We start from the raw sequence: 16,388 nt of genomic DNA, 5'->3' as shown, positions 1-16,388 counted from the left end.
CAAATATGATTTGAGACGCTGCAACAGCTCTAGAAGTCTAAGGTATAACAACTTAAAACACAACAACGCTTCTAGTCACCTGTATCCTAAAAGCTCTTCAAACCCGACTGTCCTGTGACACATGTTGAACAATAGCACCCTATATGCTCACCAATATTTTGAGTTTTGATTACTATAACAAAAGTGTTACATCTACATTAATGAACCACATGACCTGAAAGCTGCATGTGCTTTGTGCCTATGCTGTTTCATTTTCATCGTCTAATTTATTCCCTACCTCAAAAAAAAAAAAAGATTTAAAATCTGACACTATCAATGCCTGCGTAAAACATGAAGCAGAAAAGTGTGCTGCCACATAAAAGAGCAGAAACTATCTTTAAGGAGAATCTGTAGCACCACTTTTCCTTGGAAGCAGAATTTAAACTTTTAGTCTGTTAATGGTGATATTCCTCTGGATCTGAAAATTTGGCGAAAAGTGTCATTTCTATTTTAAGATTGCCTATACAAATGTCATCATCCTGTGAGGATTTCAATTAAATTGGCAGAGTTTATCCACATAATGTTTATTTGTTATACAAATAGTTAATATTTACTCACAGCTTTGTACAAATGGCTCAATCAACCATCTCATCAACTAACACAAACTTTTGTAACTTCTTCTGGCTTCGAGGCATGTTAATTTACACCAACATACAATCTAGCTTATTAGCCATAAATCAGTGGTTGCATGTATGACTTGCCCTCCCCGGCTGCAGAGTGACTCAATGCTGTTTCCTCCCAACATTTTAAAAAAGCATTTAAGCTAGTAGTGACCAAACTCCCTTTGATTTACATTTCATGTCTATCAACCACACAGGATAGAGTACTTTGAGGAAAAGTTACGTATGCTCACCATTGTCACTGTTGTCATCCACCAGAATGATCTCCTTGAGCAAATGTGATGGAGTGTGATTCACGACGCTGTGCACAGACCGTAGGATGACAGAGAGCGCCTCATTTACAAATATAAAGACCACGGAGATCTGGGGCAGATCATCTGGGTAGGTCATCTGTTTGCACCTGGAGAGAAGAAAGAAAGAATTAAAACCCACTGGGAGATAAAATACACGGAAGAGTATCCTCTCCTCCATTGCTTTCCAGCATATAAGGACGTGCAGGTTTTGTTCTTTCTAATCCCAAAAAAAGATGGGGTAAAAGCTCAAAAGAAGCAACATAGCTAGGAGCAGCAAACTTGCCATCAACTCAGTAAAAACCAAAGTGTATCTGCATGCACACAGATTTATAGAGGCTCTCGTTCTCTGGAAGGTTAAAAGCATCTCTTCAAAACCAAAGGAGTATCAATGACTTTGCTCAAAAACAACCTGGAGAAGGCCCACAATACTATAGCCTGTCTGCGCTCCCAGGGGAACCATCAGAAGGTCTGCTGTTAACTCCTAATTATATCTCATAGTTTTAAAACCAAGACCCATTCAAGCAAATTTTGCATTTGCCCATACAAAGAGCACTTGCCACCCTTTCTGATTTTGCCGTTTGTGCAGCAATAATAAATGTGTGAAGTCTGTTGTACAGGCATGCAGCTGCTGAAATATTTGCAAAACAGATCTGCTCCATCTGAGATGTCACCTGGGTAGGCAGCTACATCCTGAGGTTCACAATTTCCTTTTGTGCTTGCTCACTGATGCATATATGTCACCAGAGACCATTTTGAGAAAAAAACCCCAAGGCCTGGAGAAGCCACACAGCACGGAGCAGAGCCTCTGCTTCCCAAGCCACCAGCCCATGCCCCTCTGTAACACCATACTGCCTTATTTTAGAGGAGTTCTCTCCCACTAGCAAAGTGGCTAACTTTAAAATATTACCTACATGTTCTCCCACTCAAATGCCATTCAGAATTACCATAGCAATTACTGAACCTGCTTTTTAAAATACTACTAATGATATCACAGGAAATGACTTCTCCTGCTCTTACCAAACTTTCTGACCTCTTTGCTCATTACTTGGGCATAACAATCACTTTTTTCCACACTATCAGCAGTCACGGGGATGGGAAGGGCGACAAACGCTTGACTGTTGGGTAACCTCTGGAAATCAGTTATGAATTCTAGTAAAGTGCAATTATTCATAATTCCTACTTATCCCAGCACTATTTGCTCAGAGTCCTGAGCACTTGTCATTGATTACAGTGTTACCGTAGCTACTTACTGGCAGCTTGCTGATGGCCTGTACCACACAGAGGACCACTGTGTAAAACTTCTGGCTAAGCAGCATTCTTACACAATCTAAAAATAAACCGGGAACAAGGACAGAGATTCACAGGAGGTGTGCATGCTCTGACAGCCTCCTTTTTGAACGTGATTTTCCTCTTGACCACACCAACATATCAAAGTCCATCAGGAATACTTCACCAACAGGAAAGAGCCATCAGCTAAAAACATGGACACTGCAAGATTTCCCTTGATGAGAGACATCTTTGATCTGACAGCAATTTGCTTCAGAGCCTCACTTGTATCAGCAGGACATAGCAAACTGCATCTCAGTAACTCGGACTGGTACCCAGGGAGTGGGTGCACTGCTGGTGGAAGCGAGGCAAAGGAGGGAGCCCGCCCTCCCTGCATCCTGGTAGGGTCCTGCATCAGCACTCAGAGCTAGCAGGAAAGAAGTAAAGCAAAGAAACTGTGTAGCCGAAATCTGGGGACAGCAAGGAGGCTGTGGCAGAGGAGAAGGGGGAGGAAGTGCAGTGAGAATGAGAGGGCAGTCAAAGCAGCACCTGCAAGGTAGAGTGAGAAGCAATCAAAGGAAAGGTCGGATGAACACAAATGTCAGAAACAGAGAAGCATATGTGGAAGGACCAAAGTATTTTGCCTAGGAAAAGACAAGGAACCACTGCAATAGTACAAGACCTCAGTGGATTAGACTGGGCTTCCTTTATCTTCTGATCAAGAAATTTTGCTGAACTTTTCTGGAGTAAACAGTATTTGTTTTACTGGTGAGTGAACTGAAACACCTGGGCACCTCCAGCCACATCTTCCTGTCAGGACTGAAAGGTTGAGTAGGACTAATCCCCAGCGCTTTTCCTCCATCCTCCCACTTACAGTTTGAGAAAATTGGTATTTCTAATTCAAGTGGTTCTCAACTATTACTTACATTGTAGGGCATCATGGATTGCTTTTGATAAAAGCTGTTTTGAATTCATTATCCCACCTGGGTTAAGTCATTCCTATCACTTCTCACTGCAACCTTCCTTCTGTCAGTTCTCCCCTTTCTCTGTTAGCAGGACATAGTTGAAAAACTGCATTATGTCTGCATTTGGAAAGAGTGCTCCAACCATTATATATTAGAATACCTTGGGTAACCCCGCTGCAACAGGAACATCTAGTTGGGCAAAGGCAAACCTCAGAATTTAGCAGTGGTATAAAAGCTGTCATAATTTTATTTATTACAGCAAGGCTGAAGAACAGCAAAAGAAGCTGTCCAGCTGAGTAGCCTTTTCAAAGTACAGCCGTGATTTAGGAGTTTATTTCCTGCAGACTTCCAGTCAACCTTGAACTCCCGACTCCTTAAGTCACTTCAGAAAATGAGACGGATGTGCTAAGGTAGTCAGGAGAAAGTACTGGTCCACTAACACCTCTGATGATGTCTGAGAGCACGAGCAATCCCAGTCAAGGGGCCTTTCCTTAAAAATCAGAAGGTGCTTAAGTGCTTTGTTGGATTGTTGCCCAAGTGCTTCCCAATGTATTCTGTAGTTAGATACCAGCCACAACAATTTACAGTTAATACTTCCTTCATTCCAAGAAACTCTAACCAGCCATTGACACTCTGAGCCAAATAGTGACATTAGCAAGTCACACGCAAGAATGCACTACCATCAAAGCACAACCGTGCCCGCTGTCACCTTACCACGCCTTTGCTTGGCCAGATGCTGACGACAGACCAAGTACATTGCAACGGAACATTCAGTCACTTCTGCCTGTATGCAAGGTTGAGAAAGTCAGAGTCAGGAGGACACGTGAAGTCCTCCTTGGCACAGCCCTTGATTTTGGCCCTGGAGCACGGCAGCAGGAGAGAGTTCATTCCAGAGAAGTCCCAGGAAAAAAGTAAGGCTATAATAAGCCTATTGACTTTCAATAAGGCATAGGGCACACTCTCAGAAAATCGTTGGAGCAGCAGTCCAGAGACAGAGGGAAAGCATCAAGCAAGAAACCTATGAGCTAACAATGGAGGAGCTTAACACGAGACTAGTAACTTTTATTATTTCTTTGGAGAAGAAGAGTAACCAGAAGGTGAAGACATCAAACTGTACGAAGGCGTCCTAGCAAGGCACACCCTTATATGCTTCAACCTGACCACCAAAAGGGCTTTGGTAAGAAATTAAGAAATCATCCATTTCTGGCAGCCCTGATACTGTGCAGTAAAGCGTCTGGGTGTTTAAGGCAGCCCTTCTTAGGGAGCAGAGGCTTGGCTGCCCTGCCTGGGGAGCCCACAGCGCCAGCACCGTGCCCAGCAGTCTGCCAGGGAAGGGAGCTGAAGGGAACATGGTACCACCATGTTCTCCACTTCTCTGCACTAGGTCTGATTACATTACGAACTGTGGCAACCAGGTAAGGGAGGACAATTACAGTAACTGATAGCCAAATCTTGGCCTCATTAACATTTGTCTAACAGTACTGAGTTCAGGAAGAACTTAGAGCATACATTTGACCTCTCTGGTAGCTAACGATGTTAAAGCTGGCCAGACATAGCTCACATTTAATATTACTGTGATTCTAAATTAGTATTATGAACTGTCATCAGGTCTCACAGTGTACAACCAGCAAAGGACTTCAGGTCTGCATGAGAAGCAGTACCTCTCTCCAGGGCAGATACATATGCTGTAGAGGAGTACTCCGCTGGATTCATTTAGGACCAGCAAGGCCAAGCAAATGCTGACGATGCCATGGCTAATCATTTCCATGGACTAGCTGAGGATGGATTAGACCTGATATGCGAAACAGCCCTTCAGGCACCTTTCATACAAGATGACAAGCATCAAACCTGAGGCATCCTGCTGTTGTCTTGGGAAGAGTCTTTGAGTGTTCTTGCTCTGCACTGGCTACTGCAGAGCTTGGCTGGCAACCCAGAGGTATTTCCTTTGTACGTGACAGAGAGCTTTATGTCAGATCATTTTTCTCTACTCTGGAGATGATTTTTACTCATTCTTCCCCTTGCATTGAACTGATTCCTTAAATGAACATTTTCCAGCCAGCCCCCTGAGCCCAACTGTGAGCACTCTCTATGCAGGCCAAAGAAAACAGGAAAGGCTCTTCAGTTGGCAGACCAGAACCTTGGAAAAAAAATCATGTTCTAACACAAAAAAGGTCATAGATTAGAAACTGGGACAATGAGAAAACAAAAGCTTCTCAGCTGCACATGAGCCTGCTCATGGCAGCCCTGTGAGCTTTTAGGCAATAAAGGGAAGGAAATTTTCTTTTGTCTGAACCTTCATTCCTTGATAGCTGTATTTACTCTATTTGTATCCGATCCAACAGAAACATGTGAAGTCCTCTATTTATCAGAGCTGGTCTTACAGTCCATTTGAGTTGCACTATTTTTTGTGAAGGAGTGACACTACAGCCATGCAGGTAGTTCAGTGCATTACCAAGGAAAGACAAATCTTTCTTGCTGTCTTTCTCTTGCTTCTCTCCTGTCTGCATACTTGCTAGACTCCAAAAATGAGTTTTGCTTGCAGACCTTAATATACTGAGTTTGCAAATGAATTAGGCAATGCATTTAGAGATTTCTGACAGCTTTACCCTTCAGGAAGAAATGCAAACAAAATTAAAGCCGCTTCATGAATCTTTAAAGTATTTAATACAAGATATGTTTTTCCAGTGAACCACTGGGATGGAGATGACTGAGGGTTTCCCTCCTTCACAAAGTTGATGAAATTGCTGGGCATGAAGAAACCTCCTCTGCAGCTGTAGCACAAAAAAACCCCAACATGCTCCATACCTTGAAAGCTGCAGAATGGTCTGTGTTTGTGTTTTATAGCCACTGCAGGGGAAAGAGGTGGAACAGCACTTCATTGAGTACATGATCAATGAGAGGACAAAGATAAATATCATAAAGTTTATTAAATCCTTGCTTGTTAATGCTAACAAATACTACTTTTCATCACCAGGTCAATGTGTATTTTGAACCCAGTTAAACCAAAGGCTCAGAGTAATCTTACATACATGGTTACCTTTTAGCACCTAACTGCTGCTGTGACTTCCATAGGCACAGACGATTTACAACAGCTAAATCACTAAATTTAGTGGCTAGTTCAATGCCCGATTTCTCTCTCCAGAAAACCACTGAGGCTTTGCAGCTATTGCTAGATGTAGTAGTAACTTTTCAGATGCAGAAATAAACTAGTATTACGTTCTTGTTCTGCATTGGCACAACAGTGAAAATGTGACAAGCTGCAAACATCTCCTTCCCCAGCATGGGATACAACTGCTGACCAGTCCGCGACAAAAGCAATGACGGGCTACAAAACTGATTAGCTTCATGGATCATGAATCTGTCAGGCAGAGGACTCCAACTCCTTCCTAATTAATTCTCCTTCTGAATAGAAGGTGTTAACTGTATTATGCCGTAACATTCTCTTTCTATTAACGATGGATTTTTCTGCCCTATCCAAAAGGTAAAAAAAAAAAAACCAAACAAAAAAAACAGCAGATTTTTGAGTTCCAGACTTGCTCTTACTTTCTCCTCCTGTTTTGTAGCTCAAGGACAGCATTCACTATGAATCATATAATATTAATACTCACAACTGTGAACAAGAGAGCAGTGGTACACAACACTGATGCTCTACATTATCTTAGGAGAAGCAGCCCATTGTATTCACAACTAAGGTAAAAAGAGAAGTAACAGTTGCTTTCAGAAAAAGCCTAGAAACTGTGGTGATACCAGAAGATACCTTTTTACCATGGCTATTTTTTCGTAGACTGTGTTGCTTTATGGAACAGCCTCCACTTCAATTTATTATACAGAAGAAAAATCAACACCACCTCCTTTTTCCTGAATTTATTTGGGGAAGTGCAGCTACAAGATACAGTGCAATTCTTGTTGATGCTGTAAGCTTGGAAGTCTAGGCAGCTCCAAAAAACCATCAATACTGATGAACAAAGAATTTGGAGGGTGAATTTCCTCCCCTGAGTGACAGCTAAAGAAACTGGGGTAGTTTTCCCTCCACCTCTGCAAGTACTCTAACACTCCTGTCAGTATTTGGATATTCAGCATTAACACTGACTTCCTGTACCCATCCATTTTTTGGACATTCAGCAAAAAAAGTATTTGCCAAAGCAACGAAGGGCAATTTTGAGCTCTACTGCCTGGTTCTTCTTGAAAGAACAAACTGAATGACAGTTTTGCAAGAACTAAATGTAATGCTGAAGAAACGACTGCCCTTTCTATTGCTCGAGAGATCGTCTTCATAGTATGCATTATTTAAAACACCCCTCTGTCAGGACTTTACAGTCTGCAAATGATCAGCTTCCCTGAGTAACTTCTACCTGACTTCAGTTGCTCCCTTGGCCACACTGCCTGCAGCATGTCCTCAGCCCCTGAAGAAGAAATTCATTAAAATAAAGCCACCTCTCCCCAACTGTTCCTGAGTACAAACTGTGTCTGTTCCTCCTCCCACAGCGTTTCAGTGCTTCATATTAAAGGGGAGTCAGGGGAAGTAATCTAAAATAATCTGTCCTCCAGCTTTTCTGGTACACAGCAATGTTGATGGTCATTTTCAGGATTATAATAAACTAAGATCTTAAATCTATTTCATAGTGTGGGAAATCCCAGTAGCTTTTTTTGCATGCCTCCTTGACACACTTTTCCTTATTTTGCATCCAAAAGCCTTAAGAAAGAAATCACCCACATCCATCAGAAAGAAATCAGGCCAAATCCTTGTTTCTGTGCTAATCTCAAACACTTCCTGTACCAAGGAAAAGAATCCTTCAATATCAACCAGAAACAAATCATTGCAATACGCCGTGAGTTTACCAGCACACATCTATCTGCTCCTGGGAATTTCCCACTTTCCCAGGCTGAACAATTGGACTTCTTGCATGCAGGATTTGCACAATGAACAGCAGCAGCCTTTTTAAAATAAATGTCAATATACCTTAGAACTCTCTGTTCTCTATCCTATTTCCTACAGAAAAGACCAAATTTACAGGAATTTCTGTCCTGTAATACTCCCATGAAGGAGAGAGCCCGTCCAAGCTGGGACACAGGCAGTTCCACAGGTAGGTTGACGCTCCCCATGAAGTTGCAATAGTACACATGGGCCAAGTGTTTCCTGAGAATCAGACATTCATTTTTGTCCTTTTTCCTTTCTTTTCAAATTCCAGGCCAGTACAACTGGGACTAATTTCTCTGCACAAAAACACCAACACATGTTTGTATCTTTTGTTTTTTAACATGCTTGCTGCTCTATTTGGCTTAATTCTTCCTTTCTCTATGACAAATTATTTTATGTGTATGGTAGAAAGACTTAAGAACTGTCAGTCAGTGACTGACAGCACAATAGATATGCATAGTTAACATATGCAACATGAAGATAGCCCCACTTGTAAAGAATATTAACCCGTACATTTAAGATTATTAGACTTTTCAAAATAAGAGGTCCTGTATTTCAGTGAGCTATTTCTGGCTTTCCTCAGGCAAACAATACCAGAAACATGCCATCATGTCTAATACTCATATTGATTTATATACGTAAAAATGCTAAAACTAGTTTTAAAACAAGCCCCTTTATTAACATGAAAAATGGCTAAAAGCTCATGCTCAGATCCTTCTGTAGTAAAAAGTATTTGCTTTTTTTGGTAACTTAACTTGAGTCACTAATATGTTTTGAAATACCATCTGTAAGAAATTTCCACTCTATCCCCTAGTGTGCCCATTCAGATCTGCCTGTGGCTGTATGCATGCTGCATCACAAAGCATTAGGCTGATTGGAAATTAATGGAGAGGCTGAAATCTGCTTTCAAATGCTTTTAAAAAATCCCCAAAGAAAATGTATCCCCCATGCGACTTTATTTTTAATGGTGCTACACTTAAATTTAAGGAAGAGTCCAACTAAATTCCAAACGACATGCATTCTGCCAAATTTTAGGTGATTCAACACTAATGGCTTATTTAGATTTGTCACGTGATTCTCAAGATTTCTGAAAGATCCTGGTCCCTGTTGCAATTGGATTTTTAGTTTGCATGCTTTAAAAGTAAAAACTAGACAAGACTTCTCTTAAATAAATGAAACATAAAGGTGGTCTTGCAAAATTCTGCTTTGAGATTGGAGAGCTCTTTGAACTTGAAGCTAAGTGAAATATAAACATCCGTGAAACCAATGAAGTGATACTAAATAAAGGCAAAACTAAAGGCATTTTGCCAATTCACAGTAGCAGTGCTTTGATTCAAAGTTCTTACCAGCAAAATATATTCAGAAAACACTACCTTTTGTGCAACTTTTTGAAACTTATTTCTGGGAACTATGCTGTCTATGGAGAAGAGAGAATATACTCCCATCTCAGTGCTTCGCCAAAAGTAAGACCTCGTATTTCAAATACGGAAGGTTCACAAAGAGCTATTCAAGAAGCCAGAAAATGTTTTCCAGGGTGCATTCACAAAATTGGCTGCTACCCTGTAGCACCACTTCTTGTTCCTGCCACCAAGGGCCATTACCCTCCAGCTAGCAATGTGAAGTCAGCTATTTAGCTGCATTTCCAGCAGTGATTTCTAGCAGATTTCCCATTAAGAAGTACTCTTCCACTCAAGGCGATGCATCAAGACCCCTAAAAAGGATCTTTATGGCAAAGGAAAAATTAATCCCAGCATGTCTGGAGGAAGTGAGAAGGTGACAGCCCAGATATCCAAAAGTGGACTAAATATCTTCAGATACCGCCTTCTTTAAAATGACTCTCCCGTTGCACTCCAAGTCCATGCCAGACATAAAGAACAAATAGTGGAGTAGATGAAATCAAAGGAACAATTTTCAATAAATCATGTATAAGAGTAAACTCACCATTTTCCATTTGTCCAGAACAGTTTGCTCTATCCTTGAAGCTATTTGTTGTTCAGATAATAATATGTAAATACAAAAAGTTATCCTTGATGATTAAAAAATTTACTGCAAGTATTTAATATTAAAAATTCAAGGTACTTTTGTTTAATTTTTATTATCTCAATCCCTCAGCTGGTGCTGTTGGTGCTGGACAGAGGCTGAGCATCACAGTGTTATCTAGAAATGTAGCGCAATAAAAAAGTTTTCAAGGTAACTGCTGCAGAGCTCTTCACGGATTTCATTACAGGTTTGCTGTCACGTTGCAGTGTGGTGGTAAGGAGGAGGATAGAGGAATGCAATCATTCTCCACTATTACTTCAACTAACAATGTTTTTTATGGTCTCGGGAGGACATACAACAATGTTTGGCAAACAAGCCTTTCTGTAATGGGCTCCAGTGTATTTCACAGGAGACCAGCTTTAATCTCTGGTCAAATCCAGTTATGTAGCAGAATGTTTCTTTCTACCTATGTACAAATACAAGACGGTTGAAAGAGTAAACAACCAAACGGGAGGTCAGTCATAAATGAGGTAAACCCATCCCCCCACTGCCTGCCAAAACCATAGTGGGAAGCTCTTAATTTTGCCCTGTCCCAGCAGTTGCAAGGCTGGTTGTAGCCCAGAAAGGTAACGCTTCCCTGGTAATCACAGCCCTTGGTGTGCTGAGGTGATGCAGAACCTGATTTGACTAACCAGCAATGGTCTTGAAAGGTTTAAACAGTAGTCATGGGGTTTTTCCTTCTGCTTTAAATGATCAGTTTCTATCAGAGTGAAAACAGACCAAGTTTATGGGATGTGGGAAGAATTATGGTTCAAATAGAGCAGTGTTCCAAGAACAAATGCATAAAGAACATTGATTTAGCACTAAAAATGGGAGTATTAAATCCATGATGTTTAGATGCTTTATACGGGATTGAGCAGAGAGCCTGGTGGTAGTAGCAGCATGTTTATAGAAAAACTTGTCTCTGAGTCAAGCAGAGAGGACAAATGAAGGTTCATGTGTCGTATGTATTTCCCTCGGTAGACAGGGGTAGGAAACTGCCTGACAAACTAAGCCTCCTTAACAAGAGATGATGGAGCACATCCAAAGATCTCAACAGACTTTCAATCAGGACCCTGCATGATAAATCACTGGGCAGAACCAGCTTTGTGAAAACCTAAGAGCAGTCAGATCCTGAAGTGCAGATGGGACTTTACTCCTCTTTACATCTTTCCCAATGATACTTGCAGGATTGTTCTTTGTGTATTATAACTACTTTATGAAATGTCCTATTCAAGTAAAGCAGTTAAGCATGTCTTAACTTCTCTGGGGTTACTCATACACTTAAAACTAGGAACATATTTAAGTGCTTCATTGGACTGGAGCCTAATTGCACTTTTATAGCTTTTGTTTAAATTAAAGGCTAGCTAGAGGTGAACAGCACAGTATTCAACAATTTCACGCATTTAGAAGTCAAAAGTTAACGACAGTTTCTTACCTTCTAATTATTTGGGGCACTTCAGAAAACTCTTACATTTTAATTTAATTTTGGTTACATTTAGAAATAAAAACATTTTTTAAAAATCCAGCCATGTTTACTGTTTAGCACAAAGCTAATATCTAGGGCACACACTTCATAGCAGCAAAACACTTCAACGTACGGGGATTTTTTATATTTATGAGCTCTTATCCTAATTCAGAAAAACAGGTCAGCATATGCTTACTCTTCACTCAGGTTGACAGAAATCAGGCACACATCCTAGACCAGGCAACGTACTTAAGTATGATTGTGAATTTGAGTGGGCCAAGGATACACGCTAGTCTTTTCCTGACTCCGAGAAGCTATGGTCGTTGTAGCACTTCAACATTCATGCACTGCTCCTGCCCAAATCTGCCTGCTGAGTACCAATTTCTTCTTAGTCCCTATGTTGTCTGGTGTTTTTTCCTACTTGCCCATAGACATTTCGAAGTCACATCTTCAGTGTTTGCAGATTGAAATTAATTTGCCATCAGAAAGAAACCTAGAAGTGAGTGCTCTGCACAGGGGGAACAGATTATTCCCATTAACTGTCTGCCCTGCAGACTGAGGCTGTGTTCACAACCATGCCCTTCTTCATCCCTCATCTATAGACAGACACATTCAACCTGTTTCATCCAGACTGTTTGCTCAAAACTGTACTTAGAGAAACTTTCCCCCCACAGCTTCCAGAGATTCCCAGATCTGTCAGGCAAAGGAGCTGAGTGCTCCTGTATGAGCAAACACAATACAAATTCCCCACCTCTTGGGCACACTTGGGTTAATAACACCACGACAATAAGCTATTGAACTAGCTGTAGGTCATGTGTTTGTTTTCAGGCAGTGTAGAAAATACAGGAGCAAAGCTTCAATGTCATTTTTATCTTGACTTTAATGTAAACTGCACCATGACCCTCTGGGAGATCTGTGTCCTAATGAAACATCCACGAAGAGGATGAAAGCTTACTCCAGTTGCTGAACGAGACAACTGTTCACTTTGTGGATGGAAATAACTAAAATTTATGCCTTTCCTCTGGAATTTTAGGGGTACAGTCTAACTTAGCAACAGCACCCAAGGGTATTTTAGTGCACTGTTTTAATTATTATTGCCGCTACTAATATTCTACCATTAGTCAAGTCTGAACTGCCATCTCCGTCAGAGAGGTATTTCATACTACCCTAGAGGCTAGCCCAATGCTAGGTCATTCTGAAGACAAAATACATAAATGCAGATTAACAAAAGTCTGGGAGTGTAGAATAAATAATATACTCATCCCTTGGAGCAAAGAAGAAAATAAACTAATTAAGGAACTATTTGACAATCTGAAGGCATCTCACACAGGTAAAATACAGCTCCTGAGGGCTTCACTTCTAGAACCTGAGAAACAGGGAGCTTTGTGCATAAGCAATACACAGAGTTGAAATATCCTGTAATTTAAAAGCTGCCTAATGCTTCACTGATAAATCTTGCCACACCACCATCACAACCAAAAATTGTAGGTGCACTTCTTAGACCAAGAGGATTTGGATTTTGCCTGACGTCTGCATGACAATTGTCCTCATTTTCTCTGTTTAATTTAGACATACAAGGAGAGATAGGTATTCATGCTGGGTAGCCAGCTCTGCTGTTCTCCTCCATTGAATGGCTTCTTGTCATTGCTTAAGTGATCCCTACACAATATATCAGCTATATTATAATTCTCTACAGAAAACAGAGAATAATGTTGACTCCTCTTCTGTCACTGCTGTTAACCTTCTGCAGAGCAAAGGCCTTCCAGCTTTCTTCCTGGGGACAGGAGATAAGAAACACTGATTCGGAGTATTTTCCAAGCGTTGTTTTCATGTATATGCTAATCTATACACCAGAGGTGGTCAGGGTAACGTGCAGAGGATTCTTAACTTGAGTAATTGCAGCCTATATCAAGTTTCTTTGCAAAGAGTAATTTTGCCTCAAATATTCATTAATTACAGACTTAGGCTAGTCATCTTTCTAAGACAGAGCATTTACTTGCACACTGATTAAAAAAAAATAAATACTAGAAACACAGAGCATGCTGTGCATTTCCACAGTGACCCTGCCTTTACAATACTTCAACTAGTTAAAAGCTCCATCACAAGTTTTGTGTGAAAAATGAAATTTCCTAGTTGAGTTTCCCTGGTGCTCACAAGACTATTCCTCTCAATGCATAGAATCATCAAGAACCAGAGAGATCAGGAATCTGATTTTACACCACATTTTACACCCTGATCTCCTTCTGCTGTATGCAGAGAGTGGGTTTTTCACCACCTTGGAGTTCTGAGGCTTAGTAACATGTACTGCATGATGTCTGCTTCACAAGGGTTATTTAAACGTGCCTGGACAGCCAAGAAATAGACAACAGTGATCAGGCTGGTGCTGGCTTTACAAAGGAGGCATCAAGGCACAGGCCTGGAGCTCCTGTTCCTCAGGGCTTGCACCATATTTCAAGAGGAGTCTCCAGGTGGGAACATTCAGCTGCTGGAGGATTTCTTGTGGCCAAAAGGATGCAGGCCGGAATTGCACAATGATTTCTTATTAAGACTGCCATTTGGTTTGGTAGAAATTTAGGAAAAAGAGTGCCCAGACTGCATGGGAAGCAACAGTCCCTGGACCACCTTTGGCGTTGCGTCCGGCAAGGTGACCTGGTTTGACTATGGTTTGTTTTTGAGACCACAGCAGAAGGCTTAGAAGCAATGCAGCAGAAGCCAAGAATTTTTCAGAAAGCTGGAGGAACAGAAAATAGAGGTCCCATATTTCAACATCATAAAACTATCAAACTTAACTGGCAGGTGCTGTTTCAGGGAAACAAAACCTTGGAAAGCATCTAGATCAAGCAAACCAAGACAGGGAACTTAAGTTTGCTAGCCTGCAACTGTCAGGTACTTCTGGCTCTGGCTAGTTTTAAGAGTCTCTCACTTTTATTAGCACTAAATTCACTCACAACAGGAGACACGAGCAAAACAAGCAACAACTGACACTATTAACATGAAACACTGCATCAACTTGGAGTTCACAATTCAGTTTTATTTCAGACAGAAGAGTAAACTGTCTGACATTTTGGCCTGTTCGTGTTTTTATCACAAAGACACAAACAACAACAACTAAAAAACCATGATGTTATTTGACCTGAAACCTTGACTTTCTTATACTATGAAACCTATCCAAATAAAATAGGAACCAAAACTAGCTAATTTTTAAAGTTACACCAGGAAGGCATTTGGAGATAACACATATCTCACATTGTCAGCCAAACTAAATTTGCATGCACATTTTAAGAAATGAAAGGGGAACATCTTCAACTCAAACTGTTAGAACTCCTTCAAAGCCGTAAGAAGGATATCAGGTCTAGTGTAGCAGAGATACATGTAAGGAAACATAAAAGGAAAAGAAATACCATCCTGAATTCATTGCCTGACTTGTCCTGTTACTTCTTTTTATCCTGTAATGCGATATCATGGAGTGTAACATAACATGACAGTTCAGAAATTTACAGGAATACCCTTTCGCCCTGGAACTGATAGCGCAACAATCAGCCGTGGGCCCAGGAGAGGAAAAGGAAAGAAACTTTAAAATGCCAACACACAGCTGCAGGCAGCTGCACATCATGGCTGGATCTCAGTAGTGCTTCTGCGTTACAGATATGTATTTACCTGTGAAAGAATAGCATACACAGTTTGAAGAGAGCATGCCACAATTGCTCTTCTTAAGGAGGAAATACTCCTTCTGCTATGAAAATATTGTGGCTCTCTGTTTTCAAGTTCAGAAAATTACTACAGTCTCTAAATATACTTTTTTTTAAAAAAAAAAAACCCAACAATTTTGTTTAAGGCACCTGTAAATGTGCAGGTCACACAAGGCACAATTAGTGTCATGATCTGCAAGAAAAACTGAGGGATGCAAAACAGTTTTTTGATCATCTTTTCCTCCTAGCTGAAAACTGTGCTGCCTCTACAAGTTTTGCCTCCACAGGTGCTGGGTGGGGCCATAGCCAGGTTGCCCATGCTGGCAGGTCATTCTTCAGCATGTGTTGCTAATACAGAAATTCCTCTTGTTTCTTTATGCCTTGGAGCATATAAGATTTTGGTTTGGATTCATCTGAAATCCTATTTAAGCTGGCTGTCCTAGGTTCCTGAGGGAGAGACCTCCAGAGGACATTACACACTATACATCGTAAGCAATGCTACCATGTCGTCTCTTTTCCATTGACTATAAAGGCAGCCAAGTTGATCTTCTTAAATTAGATGTCTAATTTTTAGTCAAAGTTATGCAACCCACCTTAGGTAAACTATTCATGTATTCAAGAGTATGTTCTGGTGCAGACAAATTGCAGGGAATGGCTTCCAGTCTTACTGCATTTAAACACAACATTGCAATCAGTCATTTTTCGTGCTCTCTAGTTAATCAAATTCAGCCTCCACTAAATCTACATTTATTAGTGCTGACAGTCATGCAGAACTTGTCTTCAACAATTAATATACACAAAGACACTGCAAAAATGTAACAAGAGGAAAATTACTGCATTTGAATGTAAGGTGGGTTTTTTCAAAAGGTTGTTCATTTTTATGGTTCTTTTTAATTTAGCCTTGCTGGTCCTCCTTTCGTTATCCCATGGGCCAGTGTTAATAATCAAGATCTATGTTATATGCTTTGTGGTATAATTAAAGTCACTACTTAATTGGAAAGCCTAGCTAGCACTAAACAAAAGGGAGTCAATTACTTGTCTAGTGGGAAAAGCCAGAGAAGACTGCTATCGAATATCAGAAATAACTGTGAGATATTGCCATGTGTCCGGG

At 40.7% G+C, this 16,388-nt stretch overlaps 1 protein-coding gene across 1 annotated transcript in view; it reads right to left on the bottom strand.

The window, feature by feature from the left end:
* GALNT9 (polypeptide N-acetylgalactosaminyltransferase 9) overlaps positions 1 to 16,388 on the bottom strand; it is a 151,840-nt gene that overhangs the window by 96,204 nt on the left and 39,248 nt on the right. Inside the window, exon 3 of the mRNA XM_059827776.1 lies at positions 893 to 1,059. Within this exon, the coding sequence (XP_059683759.1) occupies positions 893 to 1,059 (167 nt within the window). The remainder of the gene's footprint in view (positions 1 to 892; positions 1,060 to 16,388) is intronic.

This window comes from Gavia stellata, chromosome 21, assembly GCF_030936135.1.
Source record: "Gavia stellata isolate bGavSte3 chromosome 21, bGavSte3.hap2, whole genome shotgun sequence".
Lineage (NCBI taxonomy): Eukaryota > Metazoa > Chordata > Aves > Gaviiformes > Gaviidae > Gavia > Gavia stellata.
This window is presented reverse-complemented; position numbering and strand designations above follow the sequence as displayed.